Source organism: Malania oleifera, chromosome 7 (assembly GCF_029873635.1).
Source record: "Malania oleifera isolate guangnan ecotype guangnan chromosome 7, ASM2987363v1, whole genome shotgun sequence".
In the NCBI taxonomy this organism is placed as follows: Eukaryota; Viridiplantae; Streptophyta; class Magnoliopsida; order Santalales; family Ximeniaceae; genus Malania; species Malania oleifera.
Genome location: NC_080423.1, coordinates 23,720,579 through 23,743,006, shown reverse-complemented (window position 1 = coordinate 23,743,006; position 22,428 = coordinate 23,720,579). Strand labels below are relative to the sequence as shown.

General features: G+C 36.0%; 1 protein-coding gene across 1 annotated transcript; it reads left to right on the top strand.

Annotated features, from left to right (window-relative positions):
* Positions 1 to 11,159: 11,159 nt before the first annotated feature.
* LOC131159631 (alcohol dehydrogenase 1) lies at positions 11,160 to 14,449 on the top strand. The gene is made up of 10 exons (XM_058114672.1): positions 11,160 to 11,615; positions 12,054 to 12,190; positions 12,304 to 12,350; positions 12,542 to 12,867; positions 12,961 to 13,043; positions 13,157 to 13,232; positions 13,503 to 13,564; positions 13,680 to 13,775; positions 13,888 to 14,049; positions 14,199 to 14,449. Exons 1-10 carry the CDS (start codon positions 11,579 to 11,581, stop codon positions 14,313 to 14,315), a joined length of 1,143 nt encoding a protein of 380 aa, XP_057970655.1. The 5' UTR covers positions 11,160 to 11,578; the 3' UTR covers positions 14,316 to 14,449.
* The last annotated feature ends 7,979 nt before the right edge of the window (positions 14,450 to 22,428 follow it).

Sequence of the window (22,428 nt, the reverse complement as noted above, 5' to 3'; positions counted from 1 at the left end):
GGGAGGGTGTTGGGAGGTTCAACATGGATAAGGCAAAACTCGTGAGTACACATTCGGCGAATCATTTTAGATTGTCTACCGCCCAGTGCCCGATGACAGCTGATGACGTTCATGACATGTTAAATGTATCATATGCCAGTGCAGTGGGGTGTTTGATGTATGCTATGGCTTGTACAAAACCAGATCTGGCACAAGTTGTGAGTGTAGTGAGCAAGTTTCTTTTAAATCCGCGACCAAAGCATTAGGATGCAGTCAAGTGAATTTTCAGATACTTAAGGGGTAAAACAAACTATGACATCATATTTGGCAGACAATAAGTTGATCCTTCAGTTGTGGGATATGTGGATGCAGACTATGTAGGGGACTTGGATGATAGGAGGTCTACCATAGGGTATGTATTCACCCATGTGGGAGGGCCTATTTATTGGAGGTCCATGGTTCAATCTCTAGTTGCACTATCTACTACTGAATCAGAATATATGGCAATAATTGATGTGAAGCCCCAATTTTTATACAATTTTTTTCCATAAATAATTAAATCATACACATCAAACATCACATCGACCACATCAACAACTCTGATACCACTCACATGACCCGACCCGTGTTAGGTATCGGGTAAATAGACATTTTATTTATATTAACCTAACAGCGGAAGACATAATATGCATACCATCCAGAATACAATACCCAGAGTATCAATATCCATATACATACATTTCTATCTCATACCCAAAACAGTACAACCCTAGGGGAATCACACCTCCCTAGTCCAAAAATTCACCCTAAGTATTAGGGTCTCAGCTCCTTACTATCTCAGAGCTCTACCACCTGGTCTGTCTCTGTTCCCTAAAAAGGTTAGATAATTCGAGTGAGACACATTTTAGTAAGACAAAATAAATTATTTACAGTGTGAGACAATATGAGTTCCGTTATAACACATTTTACTTTTCAAATAATCAATTCATCTGAGAACAATACACTAATATATATGCTCATAATCATATAGATATAAAACACAAGCTTTATAAGCTTTAAAACCATTGCTCAAATTCATCTTACACAACCCATATTTACTAGCGAAGTTTCTGAGGATAGAGGAGATTGCACACCTATACATGCAACTCCCCTCTGCTTTTGACTACAACTGATACTCATCAGGGCACTCACCTTACTCAGTAAACCCTCACGCGGAGAATTTTACTTCGCTTCAATTATTTATGTTATTAACTCACACATATCCATTTTACTATCTAGCACATGAGTATCCATGGTTCCCAGTACCAATATCGCATCTGTAACTTATAGCTGCCCTGAAGATCTCTTTTCTATGCCATGCTTCCCCCTATGATCAGGGTTGTGTGGCTCGAAGGCTAGATCTAACCGTGGTTGGCTGACCCAGTTAGATCAAAATATCATATCACATATTCCATGTCTATAGTATAACTGGTCGGCCTATAGCCCTGATCTGGACTCAGGGGGCAGAACAACTCTACTAAACGGCTTAGTCAACTGTCATGCCACACGCTCCAATAGTCCGTGTGGTTGCACTATCACCACTAGCAACGGTACCGTGCTTAATGTCACAACCCATCATTAGGGTTTCCATAAACGTTCGTCAGGGTTATCATTACCACATACCCACAATCATTATGTGGCATTGGCATTTCATCAATCATATTTCAATGATCCCATTGCAACTTTCACACTTTGCAATGTTCACATTTTCTAGAATTTACAATCAGTATTCTTAATTCAATCAACAAATTTCAATTTCCATATTACAGTATTTACGTTGCATTATTCACCTTTTTTTTGTTCACATTTTAGTATTCACATTATGATATTTACATTTCAATATTCTCATCTCAATATTCACAATTAACTTCATATCATTATATTTTAATTCATCTCAATAAAAATATTCTTATCATTTTCTGTGCACATTTCATCATCTCATAATAGTATATATCATGTTTCACGTGTTTCAACAATTCTCAATAAAACATATCTTCATTTCATAATCATTTTCCCATAAACATATCAATGTTTCACATCTTAGTATTTCTCAGAAAAGACTCATTAATATTTATCACTTTTCATCACCTCTTGTATTTCAAAAACCAAAACACCACAATTCAATATAAATCATATGCCACACAACTTTATCTGATATTCATATCAAAATAATTTCAGGTAAAATATCATATACTCATTTTCACGTATTAACTAAATCGGTAGTTTTCAAAATAACTGTAATAATTTATTCCCCTTACCTGGTTTCCTGAATTATGCCTGCAGGGATCTCGAAATTATACTCACGGTGCTCACCTGAACCCTGAATTCAGTAACCCTTGTTTGACCTCAGAATACCCAATATTCTAACATTTCCAAATCTACATTAATTAAATAACAATTAATCTCTAAATAACCCCCTTATCCTAATTTTGGGGTTATGCCTACGACAACCCCACGAGAAATCCACTCCACTAAACTTGTAGAGAATCGTACCTTGATTTTCATGATGGTGTCCGATCGTCAATTTGGCTTAAGATTTGAGAAAAATTAAGGTAAGAGTGAGAATTTACCTTTCCTTAGAAGATATGCCTACATCGCTCCTACGACAAATCCACTTCGGTAGAAATATCGGTGGCAAAGAATGGAGCATAGTGGTATTTTCAGATTTTCAATTGGCGCCCATTTGGTTGAAAAAATCGAAGAGAAAGAAGAGATACGAGGAGAAAGATAGAGATGCTCGAGGGGGGGGGGGGGTGGCGCAACTTCTTCAGGAAGTTTCATCTCTTGAAGGATCTTTTCCTTTACTTTACTTATATTATATAATAATAATAATAATAATAATAATAATAATAATAATAATAATAATAATAATAACATATATGTATGTATATATATATATATATATATATACATTAATATATTAATATGTTTTATTACTTAATTCATAATACTTATTATTATAATATTACTTGTTTAATTAATTTAATTTAATAATGTTTAATTACTTAAATAATAATTTAATTTTTTTTAAACTGCTATTTCCTCCTGTAATAATTATTTTTGGGGCATTATATTCTTCCCTCTTTATAAAAATTTCATCCTCGAAATTTGTTAAATACAACTCCAAGTAAAATTTATCGTTAACCTAACAAGTTTTGAGTTAATCTTTTAAACAACTCTATTAGAACATGTAACTAACATAAATCGTTGAATTATACACTCTGTCCCAATACACCTTGCTTTGGCACCAACATACAACAACTTCAATTTTTATCTCGAGTCTTCCAAGAATTTAACACTAACATAACCTTAGAAGAATCAATAGATAACTATCTTTTGATTATGACATGACCCAAAATTTTCATATTAGTTATCCAGAACCCACACTTCCTATTTAACATAAAACTGATACTCTCATAATGTTTGTAAAATTAATCACAATTGGTGTTCATGATCTTCTTGAGTCTTTGAATACCCCGAAGCTCATCCATAAAATTATAATGAATTGATCCAAGTAAGGTTGAATAACTTGATTCATTATATTTACAAAAATACAAGGTGCATTGATAACCCCAATTGGTAACACCAGAAACTTATAGCGATCTTACTGTGTACTCAATTATATCTTTGGGGTGTATAATTCCCAAATCTTAATTAGTGGTAATTTAATTGCAAATCATTCTTCAAAAATTTGGGATTTTACCAATTAATCAAATAATCCACCAATCCCTAGAAGTCGATACCAATTCTTAATGTAACATGATTCAACTTCCAATGATTAATGCATAGCCTCAAAGTCCCATTATGTTTCTTAATGAATAATATAGGTGCAACCTATGATGATATACTAGGTCAAACAAATTCCTTGTCAAGAAAATCTTCTAGTTACACCCTAAGTTGCCTTAGTTCAGTTAATGTCATTCTATATGAAACAGTTGACATAGGCTTTGTTACTAACACCAAATCAATATTAAATTCAATCTCCTCTTGGAGATAGCCTCAATAAATCATTTGGGAAAAAAATATCTAGAAATTCATCACCTACGGGTAAAGAAGTTTGAAATTCGTTAACTTGTATATTTCTTTCATTGCCGTTACAACCCCAGACATGTGCCCACATTCTGTCCTTTCACAAGCACTTAAGATGTCAAATATGAGAGCTTGTTAGTTAGAAAGAAAACCCTCACTTTAGAAAGAAAACCCTCACTCCATTTGGATCTATAAGTACTATTTTCTTTTAAAACAAACAACTAGGTGTATGATCGATAGATAACCACCAATGGTTAGCCTCATCTTTAAATAAAGAACTTGCAATAGTGACTCATATTCATCAAGGATCATACCTTCTGGAACATCTCAGACAAGGATGTGTAATCATTTACCCATTAGATCAATTGTATAAAAGCACTTCAAAATTCTCACCATAACTTTGTAATTCGTTTGAGTAAAAATTATTTGAACTCCCAAACATTCCCTAGAATTCTAATCACCCAATTTCTTTTCAATGCCAAACTAATGCATAGGATTACACTTTTAAATCAAGGTAAAGTATCATTTCCCTACCAAATTATTTTAAATAGTTTTTAAGGCTCAACTTCTAACCTATGGTAATATCAAAATATCATTGGAAAATATCCTCAATGAAAAACACGGATTGCAATAATGGCAAGTCTAAGTCCTGGTATATTGACTTCAAGTCAACCATGATCTTGCTCCAATGACTGGACAAATATGCAATAAACATGTGTCTTGGTTTTTCGGTATAAAATACAATACAGATAGAGTTGTTTAGTTAGCTATGATCACTGATTAGACATTGTTTGGCAGCATAAATCTTGTGTGAAAGAGATCAGGAAGGACAAAGGTGATATTCATTTGTGTTAGAGAGTTGCTAATGGTAGAAGGATTAGATTCTGAAGATGGCTTCAAATGCCATAATCAACTACAAATAACCACAAAAGATTTCACATTAAGTTGTATACGAATCAAATCCTAACCGAATCGATGCCTAAGTGGTTAAATTGGTGTCGCATTGCCAAGTAGGATTCACACAAGATGAATCTCAAAGATAAAGCTCCTAGTACTAGCATGTATGGTTTCCTTCGGGATAGTAGATTTCTAAAGGTCCAAGTATCATCATGATTTTTTTTCTAGGTAAGTTGCTAAAGATGATTCTATTTGGTGTTATTTGATTCATAAGATCCTTCAGAATACTTGGCAATGTGATGCCCATGACATCTTATTATCATGTTTGTTTTAGCTTATGGTGATGACATCACTTCCTAGAGAGTAAAGAATTTCCACAGAACATAGGAGTCTAATTGTTGCCCATTTAGTATCTTACTATCTTATGGGCATCTTAATTTTATAATTAAACTGTCCCCACTATTTTGGTCGACTTATGGAAATATGAAAATATGTAGCCGAACGCACATTCTCATCGACCCATCTTTCTCTTCCCCAAACAATATCAGCGCTCCCCAAGGTGACACGCTAGGCTCGAGAAACCCCTTATCCAACAATTTCTGCAATTGTTCCTTCAACTATTTTAGTTCTTCCGGTTCCATTCTATACAACGCTTTAGAAATTGGTGTTGTCCTCTGAACTAGATCGATAACAAATTCTACCTCACGATCAGGAGGTAGTCCCGACAAACCTTCGAGAAATATATTAGGAAAACCCCTCACTATTGGGATATCCTCAACCCTCAACTCCCCTTCTAACACTTCCTTCACACATCCCATAAATCCCTAACAACCCTTTAGCAACGACCTCCTCGCCTAAATGGTAGATAACAACTGTGGTGGGGCGCATACACATGACCCCACAAATCTACACTCTTGTCCTCTTGGAGGTTTGAACACTACCTCTTTCTGATAACAGTCAATACTGGCATAACTGACAGCTAATCAGTCCATTGCCAAGATCAGAATAAACTAGTGCCTATAAAGCACTACAAGACCAGTGAACAATATCCTTCCCTGAATATCCACTAGATAATCCTTAAACACCTTTCTACATTTTACCATTGTTCCTATTGGTGTGGCTACAAATAATTTGGTTTCTAACAATTAAGTTTCCATCTTTCATAGTCTGATATATCCCCAAAAAATAAACAAACATATTGCTTCTAAATCACATAAAACAATAATTTTAACAGAAATTATAACTATAATACTTGTCACCATGTCACCTAGAGTCTCTACCTCTTATGGTGTAAGCGTATACATTCGCGTTGGGGCGGTGTTCCACTGCTAGCAACCTCGGGGTACTTGATGACCTCCTCGGTATGGTTTAAGAGCAGACGCAACAATTGGCGGTGCAACGCAATCTCTTGCCATGTGGCCCGACTGGTGGCATCGGTACCGTATCACCTCCTTGGCCCAACACTCTACTAGGTGTCTCTTATAGAATTTGGAATAGAGAGGGGACATCGGCCTACCCAGTACTACCCGGTCTCCCATTCCCTAGATCTAGCCTACGCTGCCACCATGTCTTCTCCAAGTCCCCTGACTAGTACCTGCCTGAAATTCAGGAGGCATAAATCTCTTCCTCTGGTTTAGGTTCATAAACTCCTCCGCCTGGACATCTCTGGTAGAAAAGTGAATGTGTTGATCATAGAAAATTTCCTTAAAATGGTTCCATGTCAGGGTTGCTGGTTCTAGCCTTTGTTCTTTAAATAGCTTTACCGACATCCACCAACGCTTGGCCTCCCTAGTCATTTTCAAAATAGCATACAAAACTTTCTGCTCATCTACACAGCAGAGACTTGCTAATATATCTTCCATCTCTTGGATCCATTCCTTCGCAATGATTTGATTGGCTCTCCCTGTAAAAGTCATGGGATTCATGTGGATAAATTGCTCGACAGTGCAGTCCGGGTCAACTGATGGGCAGTTCTGTCCCCCATAGTTCCACACAATCCCTGCCATGACCTACTGACCTACACTACACAACACCTATTCAAGGTCACTACCACCTATGCTGGAAGCTCCATCGTTGCCACTACTTTTAGTATTTACATTGTTATTCCTGGGGTTTATCCTGAAAAGGGAACAACCAATCTCAGAATTCAATTACTATCATGCAACCAATACACTTATCAAGCTATAACTCATGAGAAATTCTTCTATAACCATTTATCTTAACATTCTCAATCCCAATTTAAGATTCAGTCCTACCACTCAGAAGCAAGAACCGGCAATAGTATCCATGGTTTTCCTAAAATCATCACCTCAGGAAAAACACAAAAACAACCACGGAACTCCTACTTCTAGGCTGCAAGATAGAACCCTAAATTATCAATCTCATCCTCTAACAATAACTGATTCATATCGCACACCACCCATCTCTTATTCTCCTCACAATCCATTCCTATACTTTAGTATTATATTCCACTATATATTAAAGTCTGCATAACCTAGCATCCTAGGCTCTACTACCAAACTATGATGCCCCGATTTTCATATCATTTTTTTCATAAATAATTATATTATACACATCAAACATCACATCGGCCACGACAACAACTATGATACCACTCACATGACCCGACCCACATTGGGTACTGGGTAAATAGACATTTTATTTATATTAATCTAACAATGAAAGACATAATGTACATACCATCCAGAATACAATACCTAGAGTATCAATATCTATATACATACATTTCTATCTCATACCCAAAATAATACAACCCTAGGGGAATCACTCCTCCCTAGTTTGAAAACTCACCCTAAATATCAGGGTCTCAACTCCCTACTGTCTCAGAGTTCTACCACCTGGTCTATCTCTGCTCCCTAAAAAGTTTAGATAATTCGGGTGAGACACATCTTAGTAAGACGGAATAAATTATTTATAGTGTGTGGCAATATAAGTTCAGTTATAACACATTTTACTTTTCAAATCATCAATTCATTTGAGAAAAATACACTAATATATGTGCTCATAATCATATAGATATAAAACACAAGCTTTTATAAGCTTTAAAACCATTGCTCAAATTCATTCTTATGCAACTCATATTTACTAGCGAAGTTTTTGAGGATAGGGGAGATTGCACGCCTATACATGTAGTTCCCCTTTGCTCTGATACCATTTGTAACGTTACCCGATTAACTTGGGTTTGACCACAACCGATACTCATTAGGGCACTCACCTTACTCAGTAAGCCTTAGGCGGAGAGTTTTATTTTGCCTCAATTATTTATGTTATTAACTTACATATATCCATTTTACTATCCAGCACATGAGAATCCTTGGTTCCCAGTACCAATATCGCGTCTGTAACTTATGGCTGCCCTGAGGATCTATTTTCCATGCCATGCTTCCTACCATGGTCAAGGTTGTGTGGCTCGAAGGCTGGATCTAACCGTGGTTGACCGACCCGGTTAGATCAAAATATCATATCACATATCTTGCATCTGTAGTACGACTGGCCTACCTATAGCCCTGATCCGGACTCAGGGAGGCACAACAACTCTACTAAATGGCTCAGTCGACTGTCATGCCACACGCTCCAATAGTCCGTGTGGTTGCACTATCACCACTAGCAATGGTACCGTGTTTCATATCACAACTCATCATTAGGGTTTCCATAAACGTCTGTCAGGGTTATCATTATCACATACCCGCAATCATTATGTGGTATTGGCATTTCATCAATCATATTTCAATGATCCCATTGCAACTTGCGCACTTTGCAATGTTCACATTTCCCAGAATTTACAATCAGTATTCTTAATTCAATCATCATTTTTCAATTTCCATATTACAGTATTCATGTTGCATTATTCACCTTTCTTTGTTCACATTTCAATATTCTCATCTCAATGTTCACAATTAACCTCATATCAATATATTTTAATTCATCTCAATAAAAATATTCTCATCATTTTCTGTGCACATTTCATCATCTCATAATAGTATATATCATGTTTCACATGTTTCAACATTTCTTAATAAAACATATCTTCATTTCATAATAATTTTCCCATAAACATATCAATGTTTCACATATCAGTATTTTTTCAGAAAATACTCATTAATATTTATCACTTTTCATCACCTCTTGTATTTCAAATACCAAAACACGACAATTCAATATAAATCATATGCCACACAACTTTATCTGATATTCATACCATAATAATTTCAAGCAAAATATCATATACTTATTTTCACGTATTAACTAAATCGGTAGTTCTCAAAATAACTGTAATAATTTATTCCCCTTACTTGGTTTTCTAAACTACGCCTGTAGGGATCTCGAAATTATACCCACGACGCTCACCTGAACCCTGAATTCAGTAACCCTAGTTCGACCTCAGAATGCACAATATTCTAACATTTCCAAATATGCATTAATTAAATAACAATTAATCTCTAAATAAGTCCCTTATCCTTTTTGGGGCTATGCTTATGACGACCTCACAAGAAATCTGCTTCGCTAGACTTGTAGAAAATCATACCTAGATTCTCGTGATGGTGTCTGATCGTCAATTTGGCTTAAGATTTGAGAAAAATTGAGGTAGGAGTGAGAATTTACCTTTCTCCAAGAGATATGCCTACGTCGCTCCTACGACAAATTCACTTTGGTAGAAATGTCAGTAGCAGAGAATGAAGTCTAGTGGTATTTTTTGATTTTCGATCGATGCCCGTTTGATCGAAAAAATAGAAGAGAGAGAGAGGGGAGAGAGACAGAGACGCTCAGGGCGGGGGGAGGCACAACTTCTTTAGGAAGTTTAATATATTAATATGTTATATTACTTAATTCATAATTCTTATTATTATAATATTACTTGTTTAATTAATTTAATATAATAATGTTTATTTACTTAAATAATAATTTAATTTTTTTTAAACCACTATATCTTCCTATAACAATTATTTTTGGGGCGTTACAATTGAGGCTGCCAATGAAGCTTTGTGACTTACATGATTTGGTCAAGGACTTAGTTATTCAGTAAGATAGAGTTCAGTTGCATTGTAATAGTCAAAGTGACATTTATTTGGTGAAGAACCAGGTGTATCATGCGAGGACCAAATACATAGATGTAAGGTTTCACTGAATAAGGGAATTTGTCTCTGTTGGTGAATTACTGCCTGAGAAAGTTCACACTTTTGAGAATGCAGTAAACATGTTGATAAAGTTGTTACCATAGACAAGTTTAAGAATTGCTTGTACTTGATTAACGTCTCTAGATGCTGGATGGGAGGCACCTCAACCTATTGTCCCTGGTGGAACTGCAAGTTATATTTTCATTTTCTTTTAAGAGGTAAATATTCTCCAAGATGGAGATTATTGTCCTGTGTGGCTCATATCAAGTGGAACACATGTATAGAGAAAGCATGCTAAGGAAAAATAAGGAAGCTGGTCTGAAGAAAACCGTCAACGATTAGCATAGTGAGTTGATGGTTACATCGATGTTTTCAGGCAGAAGTCAATTCAGGAAGAAACCATCAACGATTTTGCATAGTCCATCAATGGTTACTTCGATGGTTTCAAACATAAGACAATTTAGAAGGAAACCGTTGACAGTTTTATTTGCAATTATTTTTGAATTTTAAATTGAGAAGATCAACTGGATAGGGAGGCAAATCCTTCGAAGATTAATACATGGGTATTTAGGGAACTTTCTAATCCCTCTGTACATGTAGGGTTAACATAAATATAATGTTGTAATTCTGATTTTGATAGATAGTTAATTTCAGTTGGCGCTTGCTCCAGTGGACATAGACATTCTGCCGAACCACGTTAATTCTTGTGTCGTGTGTTTATTGCTCTTATTATTTGTGTAATTGTATTTTTCGCATTATTCATTGTTAATTGCTGCTTCGCTCGCATTAATTTTCATAAAAAATAGTTCAAAAAATGTAATAAAAAAAAACTACTTTTTCTTAATAAAGGTTTGTTATAATATAAGCACAATGTTACAAAATTCAATTCATTATTTTAAGTAAAAAGGTGTTATTTTTAAGTGCGGGTAAGCGCCGCGGCGGGGGGGGGGGGGGGGTAAAAAGCACAACTGCACAAGCCATAGAAATAGGAGGAATTTTTTTTTATTTCACAAAAAGGGAAAGTTGGCATCATTGTTTTTTTCTTTAGCTCTGCGTTTTGCTCAAATAATTACGAGCCATCTCTCATCCTCATTACCAAGCCCACCTTTGCGAGGCCGGGATTTCCCCTCCTGCGCCACCAGAAATGGGCCTAAGGTTGAAGTCCACGGACAGTCAATTCCAAGCAAACCAAACCGGACGCGGGTTTCAATACGAAGGCGCCGCTGATTTTGTACGCTGTACTACTACGTCCACTGGCTGGTGGGACACAAGAAAAGCGGAAACAACTGCGGTCTCTGGTTTTGCGGCCAACTCATCCATTCGGAAATGTTTTGAGGAAGCCAACCCGTTCGATCGTCCTTTTAATTAATTACACGCTCAGATTACACTATAAATACCATCGCGACCATCAGCCTTCCCATCTCTTCAGCTTCATTCAGCTGGCAATTGAGGAAATCTTATATTGCAAACGCTTCGCAAGAAATCAACCGAAGCCAAGGATGTCAGGCACTGCTGGTCAGGTCATAAGATGCAAAGGTGCGTGATTGTGCCTTACTCTTAATATGCTTTGATTCTTCGACACATGTATATATATATTACCTGCGCCTTTCTCGTTGTTTGTTTTGATGATCTCTGACTTCTTTCCTTGTATACTTAATCATCCTCCTAGATCTAGATGGCTACCCCCTCCCCCACCCGCACCCTAAAAATATATTTGTAGGACTAGGGAAAAAAAATGGTTTTTCCATCTCTCTCTCTCTCTCTCTCTCTCTCTCTCTCTCTCTCTCTCTCTCTCTCTCTCTCTGTAGCAGTTCATCACTGTTCTCTGGCTTTTTTTCTGATGCATTGACTTTATCGATTTAGCTACACTATTCCTTAATTCCCGTGTGTGTGTGTGTGTGCGCGTGTGTTGTGTGTATAGGTTTGAATTATTTTGCATGTTTTGACATTCCATAAAATATTTGAGAATTGCAGCTGCGGTGGCATGGGGTGCTGGAAAGCCACTGGTGATCGAAGAAGTGGAGGTGGCGCCACCGCAGGCAATGGAGGTTCGTCTGAAGATACTCTTCACCTCCCTCTGCCACACCGATGTTTACTTCTGGGAAGCCAAGGTAATTAATCGGTCACCAAATGAATACATTGCAAGAGTTTAATACCCAACTACCATGCTTATATTATTAATCGATCATAATAATTAAACCATTAATTGGGATATCAATTGCAGGGGCAAACCCCACTGTTTCCTCGCATATTTGGCCACGAAGCTGGCGGGTATGAACATTTTCAATAAAACAATATTGTCTATGGAATTTCCATTTCCTTATTTAACTGTGTTTTCTTTTCTAGAATATCCTTAATACCCAGTCAGTCATTCAATCCGCCTGCATGTACAATTTTTAGTATCATTTGTTTTTCCAATGATCTTGATTTAATTTTTGGTCTCCATGCTTTTATATTTATAGGATTGTGGAGAGCGTGGGGGAGGGTGTGACGGACCTTGAACCTGGTGACCATGTGCTCCCGGTATTCACTGGGGAGTGCAAGGAGTGCCGGCATTGTAAGTCAGAGGAGAGCAACATGTGCGACCTCCTCAGGATAAACACAGACCGAGGGGTGATGCTCAACGATGGAAAATCAAGATTTTCTATCGATGGGAATCCCATTTACCATTTTGTTGGAACTTCCACCTTCAGTGAATACACTGTGGTTCATGTGGGTTGTGTTGCCAAGATCAACCCTGCTGCCCCTCTTGACAAAGTCTGTGTCCTCAGCTGTGGAATCTCAACAGGTTGGACCCCCAAAACATAACTCATTTCAATACCATTATCAATATGTGTTTGAACTTTTTATCCTCACTGAAATTAATGGTTTTCTGTTGAAGGTCTTGGTGCTACCTTGAACGTTGCAAAACCAACAAAGGGTTCAACAGTAGCCATTTTTGGATTGGGTGCTGTGGGCCTTGCTGTAAGTGTCTTCTCTGATGAATTTACTTCGATACTTCTTTGGTACTTGCTAATCCTGTAGGCTTGTGAATAAGTTTTATACTTTTATCCTAATTATTAGTTTCTCTTGATTAGGCTGCTGAAGGGGCTAGAATTGCGGGTGCTTCAAGGATTATTGGAGTTGATCTGAATCCAAAGAGGTTTAATGAGGGTGAGTCTTCATAGTTCATACATTAATCTAAACAATCATAAATTGGTTCTGTGCATACTTTATTTTAATTCTGGCCTCCATTTAACCAAAAAACAAAAAGGACTCTGAATACACACATGGGTTATTTTCCCGTAGTATAATAATATGTTCTTGTGATGTGGCTTCTACTTGGCACTTTGGGTAATTGTATTAGATTAACTTATTATCTCAGTAAATGGCTCATTTTCCTGTTAATTGCTCTAATAATTTTTCCCTTTGTTTTCTCAACAGCCAAGAAGTTTGGTGTCACGGAGTTTGTAAACCCAAAAGACCATAGCAAGCCTGTTCAAGAGGTTTGGTCCTCCTTTAATTATTCAATCTTCGTACATTACCTTGCAGCAAACAAGAAGGTTTTAACTTTGTTTATATTAATCTTAATACTTCTTTTTTCTTGTTTGGGTCATATAGGTTATAGCAGAGATGACCAATGGAGGAGTTGACCGGAGTGTTGAGTGCACTGGAAACATCAATGCTATGATTTCTGCATTCGAATGTGTTCATGATGTAACTTCTTACATTTCATGCTTCTCTTTTTGTGACTCGGACAGAATTCAATTAAATGGAGGGTTTTCAATTCTAGAAATTCAAAATGATCATCTGGGATGTTTGGTTGCAGGGATGGGGTGTTGCAGTACTTGTTGGTGTGCCAAACAAGGATGATGCATTCAAAACTCATCCAATGAATCTCTTGAATGAAAGGACTCTTAAGGGTACCTTCTTTGGGAACTATAAACCACGATCTGATCTCCCATCAGTGGTGGAAAAGTATATGAACAAGGTTAGCTGAATTCAATAGTAATGTTTTTGGTTTTATACACATTTTGCTACTAGAAGATGAAAATAAGAAGTACGCATTTTTACTCTCTTGTTTTTGAAATCTAATGGATTATATAGGGTTGTCATTCTAACAGTTTTTGGTATGAGCAGGAGCTTGAACTGGAGAAGTTTATCACCCATGAAGTCCCTTTCTCAGATATCAACAAAGCCTTCGAGTACATGCTTCAAGGAGATGGCCTAAGATGCATTATACGCATGGATGCATAAAAACAGAGAGAGAGAGAGAGAGAGAGAGAGAGAGTAAATGGAAAACAGTAAACCTTTTGTGATAGCTTTTTGTTTCTGCATATTTTCTTGTACTTCGAGTAAATGAAATAAAATATCAATCTGCAGCTTCTACAGATTTCTGTGTTTGTATGATTTGCTTGTCTTTAAACATTTTGCAAAATTCACACGCAAGTGTGACAATAATTTAATGCTTATTATTATTATTATTATTATTATTATTGTTAAATAACTTGGAATGATAGTATCGATTGAATATCTACATAAATTGATAGAAAATAATTCGTAAAGCTGATCCAACTTAGTAGGATTTAAGGCTTAGTTTTATTATTATTGTTGTTGTTGTTTTATTTTTATTATTATTATTATTATTATTATTTGTTGCCTTTAAAAATAGGTCTTGATTAATTAGATTAATCACAACCTTGGTCACGAAAAGTATTCTTTAGTGACAAAATATTTAGCGAAAATCAAGTTTTCTCGCCAAAAGTTAACATCTGTTGAAGGCCTTCTTTCGCGATGACTACTTGAAATTTGGCCCTAAAAGTAGGGTGGAAAAGACATAAAATTTTCAGGCGTTTGAGGAAATATTTGGCCACAAATGTGATAATTTTCGGTGACAAACAAATTTCATCATTAAAACCCCTTTGAAAGATGACCTAACCATGATGTCATTTTGGGGTTAGGGTCTAAAAGCCCTAACCCTCACTTTTCCAATTTGTCCGCCCCTTATATTCACTATTCACCCTGCTGCGTTGCCCTCGCTCTGTCTCTGGTGTCGCGTCCTCCTCTAGTGTTGCGTCCTTCTCCGGCTTCTCTTGGTAATTTTATCTCCTCGCCCTTGCAAAATCAGTCATCCTTGTTTGTTGGAAATCAAACGCAGAACAGAATCATGGTGCCGCCTTCATCTTATTTTAACCCATTTGTTGTTCTTGCTTCATATATTCTGTTTACTATTTGGGATTTGCCAACACACTGTGTTCGCAGTGTAGGGCAACTTCGATTTCGAGCTTTTCCATTCCCCATTTTCGCTTCCTCTTTGTATTTTGTATTTTTTGTTCTTGGTTTTTTTTGTTCTATATTCTGAATTAACGTCAACATTTTCTGCACTTGCACGTGTTATAACATTTGCTGGGCTGCCTGTTGTTTTTGCACTAACGAAGCCTTTTACTTGCTTGCCTGAGCACAAAAGCAAATGAGATTAATTAGCAAGGAAGGATTAATTAGGGGACTAGTATGCAATAATTCTCTTGGCCCCCTTCACTATTGTATTCCATACATAAATGATAAACATGGTGCTTGAGTTTGTATTAGTTAAAAGCATTGAGGTTCTACTTTTTAACTGGTTCTTCCATTCCTTTAAAACTCTCAAAGGAGATTTTTTGGCTTTGGGTGGGGGGATGCATTTTGAGGAAAGAAAAGGAAAAAAAAAATTTGCTTTGGTTATTGAAGGAGATAAAATATATGTGGAAAATTAATATAGGGTTATATTGATTTGAAAGTTAGCATATTTTTATATATTAATATTAAGGGTATAAATTTTTTTTTAACTATAAGTGACGAATAAAATATAATGTAAACTGATTAACAAAATTTCCTTTTTATAAACTTTTTAAAAAATTTTAAAGTTTGTATCATATTTGGATAAATTTTTTATATAATAACATTTGATATAATGCATATTGATTAGCAAGGGAGGAGATTCCATGTGTGCAGATCCAACTTTATCTATTTGAAGTTATTGTGTGTTTAAAACTATATATCTAAAGTTACTGTGTGTTTGAAACTTCATCAACAGCAAATAGCAGTACGGCTAAGAGAGAGAGAGAGAATTTGGATAATAATAATTAATCATGTCTTCTAACCTTAAAAGGAGGAGAGCTGAAAGATGCATACATAGAGAAGCAGCAGCAGCAGCATAAGCAGAAGGCAAGAGGAGGCTAGGAAATTAAGTAGCAAATGTTGGATGGGGGAAAATGAAGCTTGGTCCGAGAATCACTAAGGAAAGTCTAATAATCAAATATACATGCATACAATGGATCAGAAAACACATGTAGGTACATATATATATATATATATATATATATATATATGCATATATACAAAACAAATTTAATGGTTTTTCTTGACCTAAATAATGATTTTTAATGATGTTTCTAAATTAATGTTATATATTATTTAACGCCACGTTAGTGATTTGCACATAGTTTTTTAAGCATGGGTGAAGATTATTTAGGTTGTCATTATTAATTCATTCTCTGTCTTTAATTTCCTAATCACTAATTTTGTTGTAAATGCTTCTGCCTACTGTTTCATAAGATTCTATTAGGGTTGGAGAAATTTTTATTTAATTTGTGATGGGTGTTGTTCTTATGGAGGCATCTTAGATTGTTGTGAGTCTTAAGTTTCAAAAAACTTAATTTCTTACTCATCCTTCATCTTCTTAGAAATTAGAAGATTCCCTTTGTAATTCTTGTTAAGTTTTATTAATTCTTAAATTTTAAAGTTCTTAAATTTTTGTGTGTTTATGCACATAACCTTACACCCATTTGAAAAAAATTATTAAATATGCACAAGTAAGTGCATATTTTGTTATGATTGTTGAATTGCCCCATTTTGGATAGTTTGAGAATGCAAACTTATTTATATTGTGAATAATAACTCCATGTTTTGTTCTATTTCAAGGAGATTTGGTGGCAAAACCCAATTTTTATTGAAGTTCATACTAGGATAATTGTTCTTCAATTATTCTATGTTGTATAAGTATAGATGGCTTGGGTAGTTTGATTATGTGCCTTTCCTTAAGATACTACATTTACTTCTCCTTATTTCATCTTTTCCTTCTTGATGGAGGTTTTCTTTGTAGTCACTTGTTCAACCATCTTTAGTGTAGTGTAGTAAGTTAGCTTACCTAGCTTCAATCCGCTTTTAATATTTTTCACCGATTGCAACCATAGTGGAAAAGTTAGATAAGATTTGGGGAGTCACCTTATCATAATATATGCCTTTTAGTGTTTCAACAAAGGTCCTCACTATCTTCATGTTGGATAACAATGACTTATTTGTGCTGCAACTTCTCTCCACCTTTGTGCATAACCCTTGAAAGTCTTAAGAGTTCTTCTTTTCTATATTTTATAGAATCAGATGGTCAATTGCAACATCAATATTAGATACTGCTTCATGAACAGATTTTTTTAAGTTTGAACATATTTTCCAAGTCTCCATTTTTGGACCTTGCTTTTGTCTAAAGAGGCACACAACCTAAAAGTAGGTCCCATCAAGCTTTTATGAAAGACATACACGAGCAATTTCTAATTCTTTATATACGGCGTGTTATTTGTGGCTCTTATATTTCTGTTTTGTTAAGTAAAGAAGGAAGAAGAAAAAACATGAAGGGGGATAGCACAACAGGCCTCGTCGACGAAGGCCTTGTGTTCGTCGACGAGGGGACAATAGAGGTTCATCGACGAAGGCTCTAAAGTTCGTCAACGAATAATTATCGAGAGTAGGAAATTTCAGACTTCTGACATCGTCGACGAAAGCCTTGTATTCGTCAATGAAGGTTCTTCTTGGTCTCGTCGATGAAGCTCTTTGTTCGTCGACGAGAGACACCTGGATTGCTGCAGTTTCTTCAAAAAATTGAATTTTTAAATGTTGGTTGGTTGGGCAAACGGGAGTACACCTCAGAGGAACCTCTATATATGTCATTTGGGCATATTTTGAGATGAGGTGATATCATTTGAGAAGTGTATTGTGTATATTTTGATTTTCATTGTGAAATTTGTGTGCTATTACTTCTGTGGATGTAGGTTTTGCCGAATCACGTAAATCTTCGTGTTGATCTTGTTCTGGTTGTGTGTTATTTACATTTACTTGTTGTTTGTTCTGTTGTGCATCTTCATTATTCGATCCATATTACAACAAATTGGTATCAAAGCGATTGTTGTTATGACATCGGGATCGTCTTCTGTAAGATTTGATGTAGTCAAATTCGATGGAACCGAAAACTTCGGTTTATGACAGAGAAGAGTGAAGGACATTCTTGTGTAACAAGGAATGATTAAGGCTTTGCTTGATACTCAATCAGAAGGAATGGATGAGACAATATGGGTAGATTTGAAAGCATAGGCAGCGTCTACAATACGCTTGTGTTTAGCCAACGAAGTTCTCTATCGGATGATGGAGGAGGATTCTCCAGCAACTATCTAGAGAAAGTTAGAAAGTCAGTACATGTCTAAATCCCTCAATAACAAACTTTTTCTTAAGCGGCGTTTATATTGGCTTAAGATGGTTGAATGATCAAGTCTGGATCAACACATTAATGTCTTTAATCAAATTATAAGTGATTTGATGAGGGTTGATGTGAAGTTTGATGAGGATGATAAGACTTTGATGCTGTTAAATTCTTTGCCCTCGACTCATACCTACGAAAATCTTGTGACCACTTTTACATGGGGAAAAAAAAACTTTTGATCTGGAAGAGATAACAAGTACCTTATTAAATTTTCATCAAAGGTTGAAGATATGTGATGAAGGAGAAGGACTTGTGGTAAAGGGTAGCAATGAGTGAGGCAAAGGAAAGTTTAAGAATGGGTCTAATCTGAAATCTCGAAATCAATCTAAGAAGAAGAAAGAAATTCAATGTTATAAATGCGGTAAAAATGGGCATTTGAAACTGTAGTGTCCAAATTGGAAGAAGGGAAATGTTGAAAAGCATAAGGGGATTTGAAAATCTGTGAATATTGTTCTAGAAGAAGATTCACTGGATGGTGATGTTCTATTTGTTTTAGCGGAGTTGGATAATCTAACGAACTCTTGGATACTTGACTTGACATGTTCTTATCATATGACTCCGAATAAGGAGTGGTTCAGCACTTACAAGTTAGTGAATTTTGGATAAGTTCTTATGAGTAATGATTCTTCTTGCAAGATCGTTGGCATAGGAAATGTAAAGATAAAAATGTTTGATGGTGCTCTAAGGACATTGTGTAATGTAAGACATATACCTGAGTTGAGAAAGAGTTTGATATCTCTTGGCACTTTGAATTGTAATGACTTCAATTATAAGTCCAAAAGTGTCTTGATCATATGGAAAAGTAATTTGACTATAATGAAAGGGCAGAAACTGGATGGAAATATTTACACATTGTAGGGAACTACCATTGTAGGTGGAGTTGCAACTGTGGATGCTGAATCAGATGAGACCGTCTTGTGGCATATTCGCCTTGGGCATATGGGGGAACATGACATGAAAGAACTACACAAGAGGAAACTCTTAGAGGGCTTGAAATCATGTCATCTGGAATTTTGCAAGATATGTGTTCTTGGATAACAGAACAAGGCAAAGTTCAGATCAGCTATTCACAAGACGAAAGGAATTCTTGACTATGTGGATTCAGATGTTTCGGGCCTGGTAAGAATTGCATGAAAGGGTGGACATGTGTACTATGTGAGTTTCATTGATGATTACTTACGGAAGGTCTAAGTTTATTTCATGCGCCACAAATTAAGTACGTTTTCCAAGTTTAAGATTTGGAAGGTTGAAGTGGAGAACCAGACGGGGAGGAGACTCAAATGTTTAAGGTCAGATAATAGGACCGAGTACGTTGACTCTCGGTGTATGGAGTTTTATGTGGAGCAAGGCATCAAGAGACATTTTACAGTTCAACGGACACTTTAAAAAAATGGTGTGGCAGAACGGATGAATCAGACTCTTGTTGATACGGCTCGATGTCTCAGATTGAATACAGGGCTACCAAAGAACTTCTGGGTCAAGGTAGTTTGTATGACTTGTTTTCTGGTAAACCGATCACCAAGGGCATCACTAGCGGGTAAAGTGGCGGAAGAAGTTTGGACGGGAAATGCAGTAAACTATTCCTAATTGAAAGTATTCGAGTGTCCAGCCTATGTCCACGTGTCTAGTGAGGAGAGGTTTAAGCTTGATCTGAAGTCTCGTCGTTGCATTTTTTTGGGATATCCAATAGGTGTAAAGGGGTACAAGGTATGGTACCCAGTGACAAACAAGGTGGTGATTAGTAGGGATGTAGTCTTTGATGAGAAAGTTATGGTGAAGCGTATTCAAGAATGTGATGAGCAGAAACAAGAGCCAGAAAGCTGGGACAGTGATGAACATATCGTGCAAATGGGGTTGGAAGCTCAAGGCAACGGAAATGATCATGGTCTCGTGGTTGCAAGGAGCTTTAGCTTGGAAAGCTAGCAAATCGACGATATTCTAGTAAGAAAATCTAGACACACTATTCGGCCTCCGCCAAGGTATGAGTTTGAAGAGTTAGTGCTTTATACTTTTCTTACTAGTTGCAACAATTCAACTACATTTCAAGAGGTAGTGCATGACTAGGAGAAAGATAGATGGATGAGAGCAATGATTGAGGAAATGAAGTCACTACGTAAAAATCAAACTTGGGAGTTGGTGGAGCTTCCATATGGGAATAGACCAATTCAGTGCAAATGAGTCTACAAGAAGAAGGAGGCATATCAGAAAAGGAAGGTGAGATGTAACGCCCCGACCCGTTATGCAGCCCTAGAATGCTACTACACTTGTATAATATACTTGTCTCCGATAACATACATATACCACTCACCCTGAATAGGGACATACATGTGTTTCATACTCATCTGTAATCTCATGCACAATAGAAAATATAAACATTCATATAGAATCTATAAGAAAAAAAACTAGAGTTTCTAACTGTATCCTCAAATATATACAATCGTACTTAAAACATAACATATTCTTACATATACAAAAGATATTTTGAACTGAGTCTATTACATATACAAAACACTTACGTAAGCTAAAAACAAAATGACACTTCAAGTCCCTCTAGCAACTAGGACCGATGTCCTGTAGGACCTGAAAGAAATGTTGTATATTGGGGTGAGACACTTCTCAGTAAGGTGGAAGATATTACATCAGTCTGTGACCATACATATTCAAACCAGTAGAAAACAATTACATATATATATATATATATATATAGAATATTCTCAATACCGTAATATAGGAGATATATAGACATAATTCTTATAATAGATGATTTAGCATCATAACAAGCAAGAGTTCCCGAGGTTAGGGTAGAGGACAAGCTCATACATTGTACAATCCCTCCGCCCGGTACTCAAACCTGTGACTTTGTCTATTTTAGTTTTCAAATCATAAATATGCATATTTAGAACACTGCCTAGTTTAGAAACAATAATAACAAATGCCAACACTACCCCTTGGCTTCGGGTTGTGCAATTTACTATAGTCCGACTGGTACCACCTGGTCTATTAATCCACCAGTGACACTCCAAGTCTAGGCAACTATCTCGATACCCATACTGAAAATCATGTGTATGGTTGCACTGTATCTAATATAAAGCAACGAAACCGCGTTTAAGCTTTTTAAGGCTTTATATAACGTTGAGCTTATTAATGCTCTCTTATAACAGTGAGCTTTTTAGGGCTCTCACATAACAGTGAACTTTTTAGGGCTCTCATATAACAGTGAGCTTTTTAAGGTTCCAATATAACGGTGAGCTTTTTAAGGCTCTGATAGTAACAAGCTGCGGTTTCAAATATCATATATACAATTTATAATAAAATGAATTAACTTGTTTCAAATTCACGAATCACTTGTACAGTTCCAGTATTTTTACAAACCCATTCATTCATACTGTGGTATAAATCAACACACACTCTCTTGATTTAACCCTTTTTACATATAAAGCTCGATATATAACCAGCACCTATTTTCTACATTTTTCAAATAGCAAAGTGGAACTCCAGTTCCCATAGTTCATATACGTATTTAAACAGGTTCATATATTCCATTTCATATCATATGTCACACTTGTTTGGTCAAAATCCTTTATATAGCATATAACTCGATAAATATCATTTAAATGGAAAATAAAGGGGTTCAAGCATTTCCTACATTAAAATTAATGCAAATAAAAAAGTTTTGAAAAGTTTGGAGATCATAGGTCAAAACCCTCATTTTTACCAAAATCGTAAAATCATAAATTGACATTTTTACCTGGTGAAATTTTGCAAATAAGCAGTCAATACGTGCATATGAACATAAACTAA